Source organism: Desmodus rotundus, chromosome 5 (genome assembly GCF_022682495.2).
Source record: "Desmodus rotundus isolate HL8 chromosome 5, HLdesRot8A.1, whole genome shotgun sequence".
Lineage (NCBI taxonomy): Eukaryota > Metazoa > Chordata > Mammalia > Chiroptera > Phyllostomidae > Desmodus > Desmodus rotundus.
The window spans coordinates 93,239,633-93,261,697 of record NC_071391.1 but is presented as its reverse complement, the minus strand read 5'-3'; the positions used below and the strand labels follow the sequence as shown (position 1 = coordinate 93,261,697).

Sequence of the window (22,065 nt, the reverse complement as noted above, 5' to 3'; positions counted from 1 at the left end):
GGTTCTGATTACAATTTAATATTTACAATAAAAATGGTGAAGGATGGAGACTTTTTGATTGTTGTAACAAAATAAACAAGTAACCAGTTTTATTAATTTTAAAGCAGACTTAGTGACCATGATCTTGTTTATCTTTTTAAAAATTTTGTTTACTGTTCTTGTAAGTGAAAGGAGCAGGCAAAAAAAGTATTTGGAGATTAAGTTATACAAAGTGATTAAGTAATGACACATACCCTGCTCTTCTGTTACTTTGTTAGGGGTGGAAGTTGAGGAGGATGAGGGAGAATGACTTTTTATTTTTTTATTGACATTTTAGGGAGAGAGTTATTGTTCCACTTATTTATGCATTCATCAGCTCATTCTTGTATGTGTCCTGATTGGAGATCTAACCCGCAACCTTGACATATTGAGATGATGCTCTACACAAATAAGCTACTCCACTAGGGCCGAGTTATTTTTTTTTAGAACTTGAAATTGTAGTCATTTGTTGTTTTGCTTCTAATCTAGTTACTTATGTATACCTTTTTTTGTGTGTGGGTAAAAAGAAATGTTTAGCGAGAGTATATATTTTACAAAATTTAAAGAATGTATTCTTACAGCTGTATCTAAGATATAAAGTTTTAGATAGCTGATTTTTTTTCAGACTATTGACTACACTTTGATTGTAGCCACTCATAGTGAACTGAAATATTTAATGAGTAAAAAGTTTTTTACTGAAGTAAACTCTGGCAAGATTTCAGTTTGAAGAGCTATTAAAATAGAAAATGTGTTGTATTTTGAACTCTCATTTAAAGAATAGCCTCAAATTACATTTTCATCATAACAGTCATCATCTTAAAATCTGCCTTGTCTGGTTCATAGTGAATAGGAAAATGTGTCCTTGGTTCTATACCAAGTAAACCATTTCCTCCTTTGTACTTTAAGAAACACACTAGGGAGAAATGCCTTAACAATTTTTTCCAGTAGCCAATGAAGCTGACTTCTAAAAGGATAGTATAAGTTCATAATCGGGGACCATCAAATATAGCTTTCCTTAATTCAGAAGTTTGAATACTAAATTATAAATAGAAGAGATTGGAAGAACTGAGGTTTCATCTCTAGAAACACAGATCCTTAACAGCAGAAAAAAATATAAGATAAACTCTTCATTCAGTACTTCAAAAGGAAAAAGTTTCCTTTGGTAGGTATGTTTAAAGATGGAAATAAATAGGAAAAGAGTCAAATACTACTAGAATTTGAGCTGAAAAATAAAAGTTGAAAAATTGCTGGGAATATGGGAAATGTAGGTGGAAAGAGGATACTAAATCAGATTTAGTTAATATTTATGGTAGTATAATCATTTTCCTTCTAATAATTGTCATAAAAGCTGTTTGTTCACAAATAATGTAGAAGGTTTTAACTTGAAAAGTTGGCAGGCAGCCTGTGAAAGAGGCAGTGTGTGCATGAAGGTGAAGCATCCAACGTGGTCCCCTGCCTGCCCATTTGCTGCTTTTGAGTGCCCCTTCAGAAATCAGGAAAGTCTGGAGAAGAGGCATGGAGACAGCACCATGTCAGGTAATTCCTCACATGCTGTCATTTTAGGGATCTTGACTATACAAAGCCTTTCCAGAAAGCTTGCTCCCCATAGTTACTGAGGAATGATGACAACAAAAGGCCGAATTGCAGTGCTACCATCAGCAGTTTGCTCTCTTTGTGGGTGCACCATGACAAAATCTCCTGAAGCGAACCATTGGTCTGACCTCAGTAACAGGGTGGAAGCTTTGTGCCTTGGGCAAGCTTTCCAAGAAAGGCTCCAAATAGCTCAGATATTTTGAAGGGAAAATAATCAATGAATCTTGGACGACACTAGGCCTTAAATGAATAATGCCTTTCTGTGTACTTACGATATACTAGCTAACTCAAAGACAGCTGGAATCATAACGATAATAAACCTTCAAGAACAGGTGTGTCCCCATCTGGATGAAGGACCCAGTGTAACCAAATTTCCCAGTTAAGATAGCTTAATTTGGCAAGTTTCTTTTTTTTTTAGCACACTCATTTATTTGGTCAGTGAGGCTGAGATTAAATCAGTAGTATGTATGTATTACTACCTTGAACATGAAGGAATTGTAGTTAAAAAGTTTCTTTACGCTTAATGTAAACCCTACTTTGTGATTTACAAAGCACAAGATGTTGGTATGAATGAAAGTGAGTCTTGTGGCATAAAATATGTTGTGCTTCTGTGACACAATCACCATTTAGAAAAGCCACCTACACCTTTCCTAGTTTTTGAAGTTTTAAAAATACTTTAGAAGCATTTCACTTTCAAAAACGCTGATACGTATATTAGTTTAAGTGAAATTTTTAGTGTCATAGTCATACCACTAGAAATTGACAAAGTATTAAGTTGTAAATTAAGAAAAGTATTACATCAATTTAAAATTAATGTAACACTAAAAAGTCAATCCATTCTTTTTTGATGAGTTGTAGGTTTGTGTATTATGGGCTAATGAGATTCTGGGAACACCATTACTTCTCTGCACTGATCGCAGCATTGTTGAATCCCAGGATTATCCCAGTGCTTTTATAAGTGGCTTGGGGTTTTTCCTGAAAACTGCAGTGACTGCAAAGAGGAGATAGAAAATGAAATCAGCAAAAATGTCTTTAGGTAGAAGGTATAAATAGGTCTTCCATTCATTAGTTTTCCAGATACCCTTAAAATGTGATCTTAAAGGGATATCACTGAAAATTTTATTTAAAATATAGGGTGGGGCAAAAGTAGGTTTACAGTTGTCATATGGAAAATACAGTAATTAAACTTTTGTGTACATAGAACTGTAAACCTACTTTTGCTTACCCTGTAGGTATGTAATCCCTCATTCTCCATGGGAAGGTAAATCATTACAGAATATATAAGATGGTGTGTGCTGCTTAAAATTACGTGAAAATGTTAAAATTATGTGAAAATATACTCAAGAATGAAAAGTGAAAACCATTTTTGATACAATTTCTAACATGGTTTAAATGAGTAATACACTGTTAAAGAAAATTGTTGAAAGTAGTTATATTTTAGGATCCCAAATACTCCTTTTGAAGTAACTTCTACCTTGTTAGTGTTGTTGTCTTCTTTTTAACAGATGGTATGAAGATATTAAAGTAAAAAATTGGAACTAGAAAATCTGGAGAATTCAAGATGTGTGTTTTAAGACAGAAGTTAAATTGAACTCGTCTGCGTACACTTAGAAGTTGATTGCACAAAAAAAGAAAAAAGTAAAAATCAATGAAAAGTTAATTGCGGTTACTGAATCCCAGGATTATAGTTTCTTGTATTTCAGGTAAACTTTCCTCTGCTTTTAAACCTGTTTAATGAAGAACCTTTTGCTAGTGTTCTAAATATAAATCTTGAATCAGGTCTATGTATTATGTTCTACAAATATAACTACTATTCTTTTGTAAGCTACTTGAAATAAATTTGAAAGCCTTTCCTCTTTCAAGAAAACACTAATATTGTGATCTTGAGATGATCAGCAGCCATCACTCTATTCAGAGTCCACGTCAGCAAATTTGCCTAAAATTTATTTGTAACCTGAATATCAGTATGGGCAGCACTTTTGCAGTTGTTTGTGGACATGTACAGAGTGGTAAAAATTCTGAGTTGCCTGACATCCATGCTCCAGTGGAGGAAGTTTCTCGTTTCAGCTCTACTTACTGCCCCAGTTTGTACTTTTTGTCCGTGGTTTCACATTTTTAAATGGCCCCTAAGTACAGTGCTTAAGTGCTATCTACTGGTCCCAACCACAAGGTTGTGATGTGCCTCACAGAGAAAATATATGTGAAATAAACTTTGTTCACACAAGAGTTCCAGTGCTACAAGCCATGAGTTTAATGTTATCAGAGAATCAGGAGCCTTCCAAGGAGGGTAGCTTCCAACAGTGGCAAGTGGTTGAAACTTTGCCATTCCAAAAGTATTTTTGAATAATGAACCTTTTCCCCCCGATGCTAATATGCAAAAAATAGTGATGCCCACTTTAAGGTATTGAGAGAAAATCAAGTTCGTTGCCATCATTTTAGATGTCTGATGGTGTTCTTTTGTTACATCAGCTTGGGTCCTTATTTTAAGCAAATATATTTATAAATCCCTTACTTTCATAAGGTTACCTAAAATAAAATGTTATAAATCTAGGAGTACTACTCTTTTGCCAATATTACAAGATTGAAACTTCAAACCACTAGGCTTGGTTTTCTTAAACTTTTGCTGACGATTAGACTGGAAGGTAATTCCTATTGAACAGATTACTTACAGGGTATGTGCTTGAAAATACCTCAGTATATAAAGAACTTCTCAATTTCTTCAAGAAAAAAATACTCAGATAACACAGAATTTATCAAAAATAACTTTTAATGTAAGGCACTGTTGTCCAAAGTTAAATGAGTGAAGACAGCCCACACGATGCCCTCTTGCTTTCCTACTTCTCAAACAGATGCCTGCCCCACCACAGGGAAAAGAGGGAGCCTACTCAGCAGTGTTACATGACAGTTCCTCAGTGATACGATTACTTCCTAGAGCACTGACTGTTTCTCCTTAAAACAAAAGATAACTATCTTAGACTTAACAGAAGAACTAATGAACATCATAAGAGGGAAAAAAACCCTGAAAACTATACCAGCTGATCTGTTATAAGTCCTCATAACAAGAAAGGGTAAAGTTAAATGTTCTTGGTTCAAACTCTGCTTAATAAGAAGCTAAGAGTTACATACCTAAATGGGTTCAAGGATCAGACTTCTGTTTGCCACATGATTCAAAAACAACTGATTTCACCTCAAGGGCACTACAACAAATTCTTTAAAATGTCATTTACTTTCATTAGATACATTTAACATAAGACCCTTAGGAAAACGGGATTCTTGACTTAATCAGAAGCCTATAATTTGTTTTAAACAAAAACAGGCACCTTGTTTTTTAGTATTAAAGAGCTCATCTACTTTTTTGCAATAATTTTGTTTGGATAACCATTCCTTCTGTGTTAGGACACCTTACGACATTTTTCCAAGTTCTTAACCAAATATTCTTTTAAAGGGAAGTAAAACTTTTTAAGTAGCTCACGTGTTGTTTATATGCATTACACCAAACAATTCACGTAGGGTTTTAACAGTTTTAAAAAATGAATTGCAATACAGCTGAACAATGAATGGGGTGGTTCTGATGGGGTATTATTTTGACATTTTGGTCTCGGAAGGTGTTTCCCCAGTGTCCAATGTCTTCAACAACCGGAAAAGGCCAGCAGCTTCTCGTATCCTACTGAACTCAATACAGAATGCCTGCACTTCTATAAACAAGTCCTGCACATTAATAATTTTGTTACGGATCAAGGATTGGAGAAAGACACAAACGAGACGCACCAAACGATTCTGAAAAAGAGAAAAATTTTAGTGTGCCCATTTTCTTGGCAGGTATTTATGAAATTTACTAAAATTTCTATTACTTACCTGCATATATTTATCCTTAATTTGTTCACAGGTAGAGATGCAGTTTGATATGTAAAGGTGAATAAATTCAGGAGGTAGATCAACAGCTGTTGTCAGTCTGTTTCATAAAATTAGAAAATTAGGGCTGTTCATTGTATTTGCTAACATTAAAAAACATTGTTAACCATAAAATACAAAGTTTCCTTTGGTCATTTAGTGCAAATTTCTGACATATGACCAATTACCTAATTTTAAATATGTTTATGCAAATAAGCCTAAGAGCCACATCAATTTGTTAACAAGTGACACTTCCATTTTTTGTCCATGCAATTCTTTGAGCACAATGTTCCTGGGTGTTCTTGGCTGAGTCATAATTGGGAGTTCTCATCTCCCAAGTTCTAATAGCCTTGACAATGACTGTTCATTTATTAAACCCTGACTACATGAAAGTGCTATACAAAGCAGAGCATCTGAAGGAGGTGTAAGTTTACTGACTAAATGGCCTAATATGTAACTAAATGCTAAAATGAGGCACTTACAAAGAATAATAATGTGTGAAAAGAGTTGGGAAAAATCTTAAAAGGGCAAAGAACTTAAATTGACAGCTCAGGAAAGAAGTATAGGATGTGAGTAAAGCTTGGAATCTGGGATTAGCACAGCACTGTCAGGAGCACGGTGGGCAAGACCTGACTGGAAGTTACAAGGCATGCTGGCCCATCAGTTTAGAGTCTCAAAGGGGGAAGGCTGGTATTTTTCAAAGGATTCTATGGAATGATTTAAGAAGAAATAAAAAAGAATTGGGGATTCTATGTTCATTTAAAGGTATGCATGCTAACTATACAGTATGAATTTCCAGAGGAAACTAAACTTTCTTGAGTTAAACTTTCTTGAAACTAAACTTTCTTTATCCCATAAGTCACTGACAAACTAGTGTTCCAAGGAAACACCGCCATAGGCTGCCGTGGTCACAAGTTGTTTCACACTTAGAGCTGATGCTCTATGATTCGGGGAGTGGGGCAAAAAGGCAGAACTTGTCCTTGAAATTATTGATAGGAAGACAGTTATTCTTGGACTAAGTGCCAAATGTCTGGTAGATAATAGCTCCAACAAGAAGGTGGTGAAACAGAAATGAGCTCTCAAGAGCTCTGTCAACCCAAAGGATTTGACAGAATGCAGCCCCTAAAAGAAGAATGAGTCCTAACAGTAGGGGAAGAGTCTTGAACAAGGAGAAGGCGGACATGAAGTAGCATGTTTTAAACAAGCAGCTAACCAGTTTTGCCAGTAACAAAAAATAAAAGTTGAAAACCTCATGCTTCTTTTCCCACCACAAAAAGGATATACTCTCTCATATTTTGGATCACCTGTCTTCAGCTATGCTTTTTTTCACCGGTTGATTGTAACTTGAAAGGATATATTCTGTAGTGCAACTTCAAGTAGGTTATAAAAAATAAACAGGTGTCAAAAAATTTGTTCTAATTGAAGCTCAGTTGCTTGGCATTCAGAATGGATTTCCCCATGTAGCAGCAAGACCATACAAATATAATTTAGCACCCCAAACAGGACACCACATGAAAGGAGGCCAAGAAAAGCCTAATTTGGGATTACTCAGACAAACCTGTACATATGGGTACCCTATAGATAAACAGCTTCATAAAATAGTAGGCTACCACCTACTATTTTACTAACTAACCCCCACAATCCTATTAAATCCATAATTTAGCTAAAATGTATTCTTAAGGAAAATAGTATAAAATGGGAAGACTATACAGAGAAAATCAGAAAGGAAATGTATTATATTCTTCTGACAGTCCATGACAACAGAGTAAGGAGAGTCAGAGGTTGGGAGAACAAAGCAAGGACTTCTAGGATGATATTGCCAGAATTCTGGCAGCTCCTAAAACCCATACTTTCCCATGATATAGCTGTTAGTCACTAACAAAAACTAATGTAACATCTATTTGTATAGAGATAGAGAATATACAAGTATGTAGAAAAATAAATTTCAGCAATTAATTATGTCTATTAATGCTAAATATCTGAAGTCCTACCTACCTTCTGGGTTCTTTCCTGTGAATGCTAAATTCACATGTAGTGAACACTAAGGCTCAGATTTTTTTTTTTTTAAATGGGTTTTCTCAAGCTAACAAGATCAAAAAAAAATTGTTGCTAAGTTTTTCTCTCCCAGTCAGGTAATCAGGATCTACATACCCCCACATTTGGTTAAGTGTAGGAACTTACCGATTTACAACTTCCATGGAATGTAAAGACATATCCATATTGACCAGGACTGAAAAATATTCAGTAATCTGGCTTGATTGCATTAACTTCAGCAACATTTCTATGGCGACTAGAGGGTTATTTTCCACTAGGTCAGGAAGTTTGGCTGGAGTGAGGCCAATATGATAAACAAGTTTGGGGTCTTTTTCCAACTCACCAAGGAGCTAAATAAAATCAAATTTTTAAAGAGAGAAAGGAGTTCTTTAGTCAAAGTAGACATTCTGTTTCCTGCATAAAAAATTTTGTATTTACACAAAAAGCGATAATATTACCTGCACTGAACTAACCTCATAAATTTCTTCCCTGGAACCCATGTTCATAACAACTTGATATTTTTCAATTTACATTTAAAATAAAAATATTAAAATATGAACACTTTTATGACAGTTTATAAATATGCCAGTGATGCCTCCTGGGCATTAAACCAGACTCAGTGTTGTCCAGTTGAATAAAATACTATCTGGATTGTAACAACATCGTCCTTAAGTCATTTGTGGGGGTTTTTTCCTGTCATCTGTTGGTAATTACATTACCAAGTAGTTCTCCCAAAAAGCACAGACCCTAGAGAACTAAGGAGCATCTGAAACAACAGTAGAGCCCAGCTGCAGGTGGAGAAGAGAAATTCTGAGAACGAAGCAGGATGGGAAGAGGGAGCTCTGTCCTACAACCCATCTGTTTGCAGTATTTATGGTTCAAGTCGCATTCACACTGTGTAATTCAATGAGATATCCTCAGAAACAATTTTTCCCCACCAAATAATTACTTTCTCTTTAAAATTTTCTATGTTCTTTCCCGTCTTATATGTACCACAGTGGACTGTGTTTCAGGATGGCCTAGTAAATAAAGTGAACTACAAACAGCTATTTACTTGGCTTTGAAAATATTTTTGGTGGTAAACTGCACTGGAGATGTCAACAGCTCTGACAAGTTCTAATATGAAAGCATGCAATCTGAATAAAATTCAGCAACGAGAAACCACCCACAGGGTATCCTTGTCTTTCCCAAGAGGAGTCTTCTAATTGGGCAATAACGGCTAGTTTACCTTACCTGAGCCGTTTTCCTCTTCCAAAATGTTAAATGCACTTACCCTCAGGAGAGTTACTGTCCAGTTTCCCCATAACAATGTACATAATGTCTAGCTGACAGAGAACATGAGCAAAGTGCCAAAAAAGTAACACCCATCCTATCCCTCCTCCCAGAGTCAAACTGATCCCAAACAAATATTGGTACATGTTTAGTCCTCAAACTTCTTGCCCCACCACAGTGGGAAGGGCAGAAGAGAGCTTCAGATATCCAAGGACTCTGGATCCAAAATAACCGTACTGTTGGCTCCTATTAACAGTATAATTTTATTGGTCATTTATCATGTTATGAAAAACAAAAATATTTGATGCATTAAAAAAAAGGTTTACCTGTGTTTGTTGAGGAGAAGATAGGGGGCTTTTGAAGGCTTTGGCCATTATTCGCTTGATCTCTACACCCGTGCTATTCTTAACACACATTGACTTATCCCACTGAATCGAATGGTCAGGCTCTGTTGGATTCAGCCATGCCAGCTCATCCTCACAAACATGGAGTGGAGGTGGTGGACGAATAAACTCTGGCCGAAAATGGCCTGTAAAGGAGAGTAGTAGTAACATGTGACTGCTTCTGTCAGCAAGCTAACACCTATACACATCTGTATACATCTCACATGTTTCATTTAATGAAGTACACTAGCACCCTTTTATAATAAGGATGACATGATACAACTGAGATTTCAAAACCAGAAGCACAAGTCATATAGAAAGTCAAGGTTTTATTCACAATACAAAGAAAATGAAACACTAGCAGAGCATTATTATGCCAGAGACCAAATCTATGTATTTTTGGAGAAAGGAGAGGAATGCATTATCATGATCTGACAACTTCCCATACAAGCATGATTACCACTCAACAGCAAAAGTACACAACCTACTATATTGGTAAAAGTCTCTTCATGTGAAAAATGAAATACTATTTGATCTCACTCATCTTACTTAGTTACCACTATTTTTTTCAGAGACCACTATGATTTGTATTAGTTCCAGCTCTGCATCTTACAACCTTGAAGTGGCAAGTTACATGGGGATCAAAAGTCAGGGAAGGGTAAAAAATACTGGTAGATTTGACATTTTCAAATAAATCTGAGGACTTCAATAAATTCACAAATATGTTCATTTTCATAAAACCATGAAAGTACAACAGGAAAATAAAGTTACTCAATGCCTCAACTATTTCATAAATAAGATTGATCACTAAGTTAGAAATCTGCTAAAATAAATGCTGGCTTGGACTTCTGCTAAACAAGTTTCACACCTCTGGTTTCCACATATGGCCTAAAATGACTTGTTTCTATCATGGATCCTACTCCTGCCAAATTTGAGATTATACTGTACTTTATTGAAAATGTCTAGCTAGGAATTAACACCTTAGTTTAAACTACACTATCTTCACTTACATCACCAGAACTAGCACCTGAATCTCTTCATGAGCACCTACTTACATTGGGTTGGCCAAAAAGTTTGTTCAGTTTTCTCCATAAGCTGGCTCTAGCAGTGTGCTTAGTTGTCTAACTTCATTTGAAACAATTGTGCTGGACTGTATTGTCACAGGTGTCATATAAGTGTGCATTAAAAAAAAAACTTGCCAAGTCCTGGCTGGTGTGGCTCAGTGGACTGAGTGGTCTGTGACTCAAAGGATCACAGGTTCAATTCCCAGTCAGGACACATGCCTGGGTTGCTGGGCCAGGTCCCCAGTAGGGGGGGCACAAGAGGCAACCATACATTGATGTTCCTCTCCCTCTCATTTGCCCTCCCTTCCCCTCTCTCTAAACCAAATTAAAACTTAAAAAATAAAAAGTTTACCAAAATTGGTGACCTTCTGTGTAGCCATTTTAATATTGAAGATGAAAGAAAATAAGCAACCTTTTCAGCATATTATGTTTTATTATTTCAAGAAAGGTAAAAATGCAACTGAAACACAAAAAGAAAAAGACTTGTGCTGTGTATGAAGGTGCTGTGACTGATCAAATGTGTCAAAAGTGGTTTCCGAAGTTTCATGCTGGAGTTTTCTTCCTTGACGATGCTCCACAGTCAGGTGGACCAGCTGAAGTTGACAGCAATCAAATCAAGACATTAATTAAAAACAATCAACATTATACTATGCAGGAGATAGTGGACATTCTCAAAATTTCCAACAAGCTTTGAAAATCATTTACACCAGCTTGGTTATGTTAATCATTTTGATGTTTGGGTTCCACATAAGTTAAATGAAAAAAAAACATCTTGACCATATTTATCTGCATGTGATTCTCTACTTAAACATAACAAAAATGTTCTCTTTTTAAAGACTTTATTTACTTATTTTTACAGAGAGGGGAAGGGAGAGAGAAAGAGAGGGAGAGAAACATTGATCGGCTGCCTCTTGCACATCCCTAACTGGGGACCTGGCCTGCAACACAAGCATGTGCCCTGACCAGGAATCAAACCGGGCACTCAATCCACTGAGCCACACCAGCCAGGGTGAAAACATTCCATTTTGAAAACAAATTATGACGGGCAATGAAAAGTGGATACTTTACAATAACTTGGAACAAAAGAGATCGTGGGGTAAGCAAAATGAACCACCAACAACCACACCAAAGGCCGGTCTTCATCCAAAGAAGGTAACATTGTATATATGGTAGGATTGGAAGGGAGTCCTCCTTTATGAGCTCCTTCCCGGAAACCAAAAGATTAATTCCAGCAAATACTGCTCCCAGTTAGACCAACTGAAAGTAGCACTCAAGGAAAAGCATCCAGATTTAGTTAACAGAAAATGTGTACCTTTCCATCAGGAAAATGCAAGACCACATATTTCTTTGATGACCAGGCAAAAGCTGTTACAGCTTGGCGGGGAAGTTCTGATTCATCCATCATATTCACCAGACACTGCTCCTTCGGATTTCCGTTTATTTCAGTCTTTACAAAATTCTCTTAATGAAAAAATTTCAATTCCCTGGGGGACTGTAAAAGGCACCTGAACAGTTCTTTACTCAAAATAAAAAGTTTTGGGAAGATGGAATTATGAAGTTGCCTGAAGGCAGTGGAACAAAACGGTGAATACGTTGTTCAATAAAGTTATTGGTGAAAATGAAAAATGTCTTTTATTTTTACTTAAAACTAAATGGTCGTTCTGGTCAACATCATATAATCAAGTTCCTGTGAGGTAAGGATGCTGGGTATTTGTTTACTCACTTAATGTCTGATAGATTTGCTTTTCACACACCTTTCTGGCAGCCCATGCAGTCAAAACTGCATCTGAGCAAGTATTAAAACCGGTATGTGCTATGGACCTTCAGGTACACTTGTAATCAGCTGAGACTTCAACACTAAACCCATTTATGCCAAAGATTTACTATAAAAGGCATAAAAACAAAGTGAGTTTTAAATTCATGTTGATACTGTAATCTGGAGAACATGTTCTTATCCCTAAGCAGAAAGGTAATCATTAAAACCACATACATGCCTATAAAACCAAAAGATGCAGCTATAATATTTCAAGTTCAATAGATGCTTTATTTAAAGTAAATTAAGAGCTATAAGATCAGTAAAACTTTACAATGAAGAATAATAGTGATTAAATTAATAGGTATAAAACAGCTAATGAGCTACAAAAATAGACTCATTTCAGTAAAATCAGAATTTACATCTTCAGATATGCTGATGACAGATACGTGACAAAAAATTTGGTATGTCATTTTATTAAAGAAGGTAACATTTACCAAGTGTCTCCACTATGTCCCAGACACTATACTAACAAGTTTCTCATTAAATTCTAGTTTAGGCAGCAATGAAAATAACAATGTTTCAGAAAACCATCTCAGGGGATGCTGATAAAATAAAATCAAGGGTATAAAAGATATACCTACTTTCAATAGGTGGCTTTGGTCCACTGACTAATGCTTCCGTGATCTGAGAGGCAACTGAGCTGTCAAATCCAGAATTAGAAGAATCTGGGTCTGGGTCACTGAGAATACTAGGGAAGCCAGCCTTACTCTGGGTTGGCAATTCAGATTGGCGTTCTGAAAAGGTTAAAGTAGACATTTTAAAAGTCAGGGCACCATGGGGAGAGTGAAAAGACAAGCTACTAACTGGGGAAAGCTATCTGCAACATACAAGCAAAGGGCCAGATTCAGAATATGTATATGTTATTTTCAAAACTCCTACAAATTCTCATAAATAGGAAAAAATGGGCTAATGACTTCAATAAGCATTTTATTTTTTTTAAAAAAGCCTACATATGACAAAATGTTCAATCCGACTTCAGGCCAAGATAGAGGCATAGGTAGATACACTGTGCCTCCTCACACAACCAAAAGAAGGACAACAACAAATTTTAAACAACCAGAATTGACAAAATCTAACTGTATGGAAGTCTGACAACCAAGGAGTTAAAGAAGAAATTCATCCAGACCTGTAGGAGGGGCAGAGACGTGGGGCCAGGCAGAGAGCATTTGCAGCTAGGCAGTGGCTGGCAGACTGGGTGAGGCAGCAGCTGGAGGACCAAGGCAGTCCCACACTTGGTGGGGATAAACAGGGAGGAACAACTGGGGAGCGAGACAGACCAGGCAACCCAGGGTTCCAGTGGGAAAATAAAGCCTCAAAACCTCTGACTGAAAAAACCTGTGGGTGTTGAGGAGGCAGAAACTCCCAGACTCACAGGAGAGTTCATTGGAGAGAGTCACAGGGTCTAGAACATACACAAAACCATCCACCAGGGAATCAGCACCAGAAGGGCCCAGTATGATTGTGGGTAGCCGTGGAAGTGACTGAAAGCCAGCAGAGAGCTGAACAAGCGGCATTGTCCCCTCTCAGACCCCTCCCCCACTTACAGCTCCATAACAAAGTGATGTGGGTTGCCCTGCCCTGGCGAATACCTAAGGCTCTGACCCTTACTGCATAACAAACGAGCTGAGACAAAAAAAAAATATGGCCCAAATGAAAGAATAGATCAAAGCTCCAGAAAAAATATGACTAAATGATGAAGAGATAGCTAACCTATCAGATGCACAGTTCAAAACACTGGTAATCAGGGTGCTCATGGAATTGGTTGAGTATGGTCGCAAAATAGAGGGAAAAGTGAAGGCTATGAAAAGTGAAATAAAGGAAAAGGTACAGGGAACCAGCGGTGATGGGAAGGAACCGGGATTCAAATCAACAATTTGGACCAGAAGGAAGAAATAAACATTCAACCAGAAAAGAATGAAGAAATAATAATTCAAAAAAATGAGGAGAGGCTTAGGACCTTCCAGGACTACTTTAAACGTTCCAACATCCAAATCACAGGGTTGCCAGAAGGAGAAGAGGAAGACCAAGAAATTGAAAACTTATTTGAACAAATAATGAAGGAGAACTTCCCTCATCTGGCAAAGGAAATAGATTTCCAGGAAGTCCGGGAAGCTCAGACAGTCCCAAAGAAGTTGGACCCAAGGAAGCACACACCAAGGCACATCATAATTGCATTCCCAAGATTAAAAATAAGGAATCTTAAAAGCAGCAAGAGAAAAGGAGACAGCTACCTACAAAGGGGTTCCCATAAGACTATCAGCTGATTTCTCAAAAGAAACCTCACAGGCAAGAAGGGGCTGGAAAGAAGTTTTCCAAGGCATGAAAGGCAAGGACCTACATCCAAGACTGCTCTATCCAGCAAAGCTTTCATTTAGAATGGAAGGGCAGACAAAGTGCTTCCCAGACAAGGTCAAGTTAAAGGAGTTCATCATCACCAAGCCCTTATTATATGAAATGTTAAAGGGACTTATCTAAAAAAAAGAACAGCAAAAATATGAACAGTAAAATGACAACAAACTCACAACTATCAACAACTGAACCTACAAAAAAAAAGAAAACAAAAACAAAAAAACTAAGCAAACAAGTAGAACAGGAACAGAATCACAGAAATGGAGATCACATGGAGAGTTATCAGGAGGGAAGGGGCGGGGGAAATGGGGTGAAGGTACAGGGAGTAAGTACCATAAATGGTAGGTAGAAAATAGACAGGGGGAGGTTAAGAATAGTAAAGGAAATGTAGAAAACAAATAACTTATTCATATAACCCATGGACATGAACTAAGGAGGGTTAGGGACAATGCGGGTGGGAGGGGGTGTACATGGTGGAGGTGAATAAAGTGGGCAAAATGGGACAACTGTAATAGCATAATCAAAAAATACATTTAAAAAATAAGACACTATTACATACCCACTAGCCTGGAAAAAATTAACAAACCCAGCATTATCAAGTGCAGAGAAGGTTGTGAGGCAAGTTGCAGACTGCTAATGGGAATGAAAAGTGGCACAACTTTGGAAACCAGTTTGCCATTAAAATCTTACACGTGCTTACCTTTCCATCTATAATAAATTTTGACATGCACACCAGGAGAATATGCAAAAATCTTCATAGTGATGTTATGTCCATCCACAGGAGAGCAGATGAAGATCTTAGTATTCTACTATTTGGAAAATACACTCACAACTCAGTATCAAAAACCAATCCAATTAAAAAATGGGCAAAAGATCTGAATAGACATTTTTCCAAATAAGACAAACAGATGCCATGAATAGATGCTCCATATTACTAATCATCAGAGAAATGCAAATCAAAATCACTATGCAATGTTACCTCAGACTAGTCAGAAAGGCCATCATCAAAAAGACGAGATAATAATACTGGCAAGGATGTAGAGAAAAGGGAACCCTCACGCACCGTTGGTGGGATTGTAAATTGGTAAAGCTACTATGGTATACAGTAGGGAGCTTCCTCAAAAAGTTAAAAACAGAACTGCCATGTAACCCAGCAATTCCACTTCTGGGTATTTATCCAAAGAAAACAAAAACAGTAAAAAGATATATGCATCCCTATATTCACTGCAGCATTATTTATAATAGCCAAGATATGAAAACAACATAACTGTTCTCCAATTTAGAATGGATAGATTTTAGAAGAATGGATAAAGAAAATATGGTGGGTATATCTATACACCTGTGGTCCATGGATCCCACTGTGAGATCTTAATTGCAGGCCTCTGCAGAGATGATGTGTGTAGCTAGCTCCAGAGATGATAGGTTAACTTGCTTCTTTTTTTTTTTTTTTTTTTTTATAATTGTGAAATGAATGGCTTACAATATCTTTAATTGGGGTAGGGTATAGCAAGCAGCAAACTTAGCCACTCTGCCAAGCTTCTCAATCCCAACTCTAGTCATATATTCCTTTCTGAGCTTGACATACTTTAGAACCTTTTCACAGGCTGACTCCAGCCATCACAAGTTGAGGGGTCAGATTTGATTTTCACTTTATTAATACAAAGCAAAAACCCTCAAAATACATATTGCTTCTGAAAGTTAAGGTGATTGAAATTGTCTAACACCTCTGTGCCCTATTTTCATACTATCTTTGGTTATAGAAATAATCATTTTATTTCTGTTAATATTGTATGTGGCACCAGTAACTAATAAGTACTTCTGTGTACCTTTAATCTTAAAAGAAAAAGATTTCCCTTGCTTTCAAAAAAAATGACCATTGTTATATTGTTAATACCCAGTAGTTAAAAAGTGAGATTCAGAATGCTGCAAGGAAAAAGCAGTCTACTAAAAGATGTCACCTTTTATATAGCAGCCAAATATCACAGGTGTGTTTAGTCTAAGGATGGAGCAGTCAAAATTAATACTACAGCTCATTTAATCACAAAGTCAAGGGTTCACAAATCTGGTTATATATTGGAATTTCCCTAATGAATCACTCTTAAGTGGTAAAACCCCAGCATCTGTATTTTTCCTCAGAGCAGGCAAGCAAAAGGTGCCTCTTCTCCACTCATCATAGAGGCTCTCTCTGACTAGCCAGTTCAAGAAGGTCCCCCTATTTTCTACCACAACACACTTTTGTTTCAAGAGCACCCATTCATTTTCTAATATGTATAACTCAGAATGTGCCAAAACAATCTTGAAACAGAAGAACAAAGTGGAGGTCTCACACTTCCTAATCTCAAAAATAACTACAAAGCTACCATAATCAAAAGTGTGGTACTGCAATAAAGACAGATATATAAATTGTGATACAAAACAGAAATGCCAGAAATAAACACTCCCATATATGGTCGAATGATTTTCAATGGTGCCTACATAACATTGTTTTGGCTATTCATCATCCCTTGAGATTCCATATGAATTTTATGATGAGTTTTTCCATTTCTACAAAACATACTATTGGGATTTTGATAGGAATTGCATTGAATCTGAGTACAACTGACGAGGAAATTTTTTTAACAGACTAAATTTTATCCGGCATTCTTCTTAAATTGGAAAAGCAATCCATTCAAGTGAAAACTCAAATAAACTTCTGTGTCATATTAGCAAGAATCTAATACTGAAGCTATGTTTTTCATGGAAAATACTAACCTTTAGCACAGCAACAAACCTTCACTTTAAGTAGAGTTCCTTAAGAAAAAAGGCTTAATACTACCACACAAGAATACCCAAATCACCAGTTCCTCCTTACCAGCCAAGGCTAGTTGAAGCCCGCTAATATCCACAGATTGGCCCATGTTTCCAACATCCATCAAGGCAATCTGTCGAGGTGTCTTTTTAAAGAGTTCCCTTGGGGGAGCCAGCATTAGCTGGGAAAGAAAAAACTTCTCTGGTGGAGTTATAGGAGGTAAAAATCCTGCAAACAAAGACGTATAATGATTTCTCCATAGGTTATTTTTAAAAATTAATACAAATCTAGTAAAATTAGCATTTGCTACTTGCCATCTCAAGTTATACATTTTTGAAGACAAAATTATTTTACGTTTCAGTTACCCAAATATATATATATATTTATGAAAATGTAATTAAATGTCATTTCAAATGATTTGTGGCAATATCAATAAAACTTAAGGCTTTTATAATTATTAAGAACTTTGTTTTTAACATGCCTCAATTCCTGCAAAAACAAATTTAAAAACTATGATCTCACCTTTAACTGGAACATAGTCAACAAAAGAAAAAAGCAAACAAAATATAACCAGAGACACTGAAATTAAGAACAATCTAACAATAGCCAGAGGGGAGGCGGGAGGGGTCAGTGGGGAGAAAGGTTTTCAGGAACTACTATAAAGGACACATGGACAAAACCAAGGGGGAGGGTGGAAGCAAGGGAGGGAGGTGGGGTTGGCTGGGGGGGTGTGTGGAGGGGGTATTGATGGAGAGAAAATGCAGACAACTGTAATTGAACAACAATAAAGTAATTTAAAAAAAAACTAAAACATATAGAAATGGTTTTCTTCTCTGCTGCTATCAACAACCATGTAGAGGTTGAAGAGACAAGGAAACACTCACTATCAATGCAAATACACTTCACATATCTGCTTCACAATATCCAGTGCAGCTACAAAATTCCCAGTGCTGAATGTTGCTTCCCTTTTGTCCCATATTCAATTGCTCATCAAGCCTAATCCATCCTACCAAAGCAATGTTGCCAGATGCCATTCCACATCACCATTCCTTGTCCCCTCCTCTTGTTGCCTGAACCACATTCATGACAGCCTTCCTGGTTTCTCCAGCTCCGATTTTGATTCCTGCCCCACCCATCACCCACAGTTTATACTCCCACTTAACATTTAGTTACATTTCTAGGTATAAATCTGCTTCTATTACTTAACCTGTTTACACAGAAATAAATCCAAACTTGTGCCACCATTATAAAACCCTTTATAATCTGGTCCTGACCCACTTTCCTTAATTCATCTCTTGAATTCCCCTCTAATCTGCAAATTCTCTCAGCTTCTCTGATTCCAGATTTCTAAACATCTAATACACCCAGTTCTTTAAAACTGGCACAGCCACACCTTTTCCTCCCACCACCATCTCCAATCAATATCCAGAAAAAACATCACTCTCTTTAAGAATCTCTTCATTTACACCCAGGTAGTTGTTCCTCTGTGCTATCAAGCATTTTACATGTGACACCCGGCACAACCCTTACTACACTGTGTTATGACTGTGTTTACATCTCCCTAACCACACTGCAAGCTTCTTGAGTACAAGGAAGCCTTTTTATTTGCTTCTAGATACATTCTCAACCCTGGCTCTGCATCAGAATCATGTGAAAAACTTTAAAATACATACTATTAGATGCTCACCCTAGATGTACAATAACCTAAACCTTGGCACGGATATTCCATATATTGTATATTTAAGTACCATCCCTACCTAATTTAATGAAAGTGATGATAATGGTTAACATTTATTCTTCATAGTGTCTACCAGCTAGATATATTGCGGATATATTGCATTTTTACAGATGAACAATCTGAGGCACAGAGAGAGAAAATAACCAATCCATGGATTCCTTCCCTGACAATTTTGTGTTTACAATGCTGTCTACCATCTAGATTTAGGATTAGACTCATCAGATTTGAGAGTGACATCATATAAATCACGGTTCCTTTGTATAACCAGTATGAAGAATTCAAAGGGCCATGTGACCTAAATCCCATCTTATCATCCTCTGCTAAGGGCACCATAGGGTGGTGGGTTTTGACCACTCACACACAGGTTGCATTCACTTTCTGGGCATTCTCAAACTTCCTGAAACCCTAGGGCATCTCAACCACCAGGAAAGGGAGATCCTCTTATCCAAGGGCAGCAAAGGAAACAAACCAGAAGATGCTCTAGATTCAGAGGGTTTCCAAGCAGGACCACAGGCTAGGTTAAAATGTAGAAGTCCTGCTGTGCTAAGAAAAAACTCTGCAGTTTACCTTTTGACTTCCTGTATAAGTGGCCCCTACCTAGGGAATGATTTCCTCTTTTTCCCATACATTTAAGTACTGTAAGATCAAGACGTTTCCCACTCCAATTACCTGCTCCCCCTACTACACTGGTCCTTGTGTAAGTCTTCCATGTACCCTCACAATCCCCCACTGTGCCTTTTTCCTCTCCTGGCTGCGAGTCTCATAAAGCATCTCGAGTTTAAATTTTAAAGAAAAAAACACAAGACAAAAACAAAAAGGCAGCCTCTCATCCACCCACTGATCTGATCTCAGAAATGTTGCACACATTTTACACAATGTTTAGTAATCATGCATTTTCTGACCTAGGCCATGAATTTGGAACAATGTTTTATCCTCTGCTCCCATCATATTATCCAAGAACACCTGATAGCCCAATGAAAGTGACTGCAAAATTTATAAATGCTGTTTTACGTGTTTCCGCCCAACAACTTCTTCAGGTTCCGAATAGTGGCCTCTGTTTACTCATCTGAGACTTAAAACCAAGGGCAGTGTATCATTAATTACAATTTTACACCCCTGAGATGGGCTTTACAAAATTACAAACTGTATTTAAGGTATTAAAAATGTCAAGCTTGGCTTCATGAGTGTTCCTCCTGACCTGCTTCTTGTGGTATCAGAGCCCCTGATAACAAAATGTCTTCAGGAAATGCTGAAATTGGGCACCCTGCCCCCAACTTCAAAGCTACAACTGTTATGCCAGATGGTCAGTTCAAAGATATCAGCCTATCTGACCACAGAGGAAAATATGTGGTATTCTTCTTTTACCCTCTTGACCTTTACCTTTGTGTGCCCCACTGAGATCACTGCTTTCAGTGACAGGGTGTAATTTAAGAAACTCAATTGCCAAGTGATTGGTGTTTCTGTGGACTCTCACTTCTGTCACCTGGCACGGATTAGCACACCCAGGAAACAAGGAGGACTAGGATCCATGAACATCCCCTTGGTGTCAGACCCCAAGCACGCCATGTCTTAAAGGCTGATGAAGGCATCTCATTCAGGGTCCTCTTTACCACTGGTGAAAAAGGTATCACTCGCCAGACCACCATCGACCTTCCTGTTGGCCGCTCTGTGGATGAAACTCTGAGACTAGTTCAAGCTTTCCAGTTCAGTGACAAACATGGGAAAGTGTGCGCAGCTGGCTGGAAACCTGGCAGTGATACCATCAAGCCTGACGACCAGAAGAGCAAAGAATGTTTCTCTAAGCAGAAGTGAGCACTGGGCCGTTATAGGGTCATGGCAGCAGTGTACAGCCATGAAAACAAAACCTCTCTTTACTATTGTCATGCTTAAAACACAAGATCTTAAATTTAGGTCAGATGTGGTATGGGACAAAACAGGCCTTTCCTGCAGGGTTTGGGGAGGTCAACCTTTTTTTTTCTGGAGGTAATGGTCTGAACGTATGGAGCAGGCCAACTGACGTACAGTAGTGGGGCATCACCTTTTCTTTTGTGTAGTTTCTATTAAAACTTGAACTGAGAAAACAAAAACAAAATGTCAAGCTCCACAATGCGCTTCATGACTTGACGGCGTGTAATACTACTGAGAGGATTATTTTCGGTGCCATCAATTTGTAATTAAACTACCATTTATCCACACTTCAGACTTGGAGACGGAGGAAATGGTTTCAGATTTCATTTCACTTGCAGGTAGAAAGCGGACGAATCTAACTACCCACAACACACCCCCTGGCTTCGGACGCCTGCGGGACGCACCTGAGAGCGGCGGCCGGTCGGGCTCCAGGCCGCCGCGGGCCGGCGGCGCGGGATTGAGCAGGTGCGCAAAGCTGGCAGCGAAGGGATTGGCGGCGAGCGGCTCCGTGCGGTACATCTCCCAGAGCAGATAGAGCGCCGTGAGCCGCTGCGCCGCGCTGGGCAGCAGGTCCGGCTGCTGTAACAGCATGACCAGCACCGAGCCCAGACGGAAGTGGTCGGCCTTACTGAAGTAGTGGTGGAATGCGGTGGACAGGCCCTCGAAGGTGCTGCCGCCGCCCGCTTCCTCAGAGATGATACTCAGCAGGCTCGAGAGCTCCTTCGGGGTCAAGCTCATCCTGCCCGCGAAGCCCACCGGGCCTGTACTCCCAGTCCCGGAGGCGTCTGCTGCGCCTCTGCCACCGCTGCCGGAGCCCCTCAGGCCGTCCCTGGACCGCCGATGGCGCAGCTTCCGGGACCACTCTTTGTTTCGCGTTGATAAAAAGCCGGCCAGACACCGAACTCGCCTCAACGCCAGGTATCAAACCCCTCACCCCAAATGCTTCTCGAAGGGTGGGGCCTTGGCGACCGCTCGATCCGTCTCCGCGACCGTAAAGCGTGGTGTTACGCGACAGAGTCGCAAACTAAACACGTGGAAGAAGCCAGACCGCCGCAAAGGAGATGGATGGCACTGAGCCAAAGCGAGGCTGGTGGCGTAAAGGCGGTGAGGGGGAATCCAGAGCCACAGGGGGGGCGGGGTCAAGAGACCGGAAGTGGGGTAAGGACTGCGCGGGCTGGTCTCAAGCTTCGGAGATAAGGCGGTTTGGCCTG

General features: G+C 38.5%; 1 protein-coding gene, 1 non-coding gene and 1 pseudogene across 3 annotated transcripts; 2 read left to right on the top strand and 1 right to left on the bottom strand.

Annotated features, from left to right (window-relative positions):
- Window positions 1-1,629: 1,629 nt before the first annotated feature.
- Window positions 1,630-1,745, top strand: LOC112315243 (small nucleolar RNA SNORD89). The gene has a single exon (XR_002975875.1). It is a non-coding gene; the product is annotated as a small nucleolar RNA SNORD89 (small nucleolar RNA).
- Window positions 1,746-4,360: 2,615 nt separating this feature from the next.
- CNOT11 (CCR4-NOT transcription complex subunit 11) lies at window positions 4,361-21,854 on the bottom strand. 2 transcript variants are annotated; one of them, XM_053925412.1, is made up of 7 exons: window positions 21,259-21,854; window positions 17,272-17,436; window positions 12,653-12,805; window positions 9,135-9,337; window positions 7,684-7,886; window positions 5,467-5,563; window positions 4,361-5,388 (listed from the first exon to the last, which is right to left on the bottom strand). In XM_053925412.1, the coding sequence occupies exons 1-7, from the start codon at window positions 21,590-21,592 to the stop codon at window positions 5,191-5,193; spliced, it is 1,353 nt and encodes a 450-aa protein (XP_053781387.1). In that variant the 5' UTR covers window positions 21,593-21,854; the 3' UTR covers window positions 4,361-5,190. The 2 variants fall into 2 exon arrangements, with proteins under 2 accessions (XP_053781387.1, XP_053781388.1); XM_053925413.2 differs by lacking the exon at window positions 12,653-12,805 and having other exon boundaries at window positions 21,259-21,842.
- Window positions 20,009-21,185, top strand: LOC112315224 (peroxiredoxin-1 pseudogene; annotated as a pseudogene).
- Window positions 21,855-22,065: the final 211 nt, after the last annotated feature.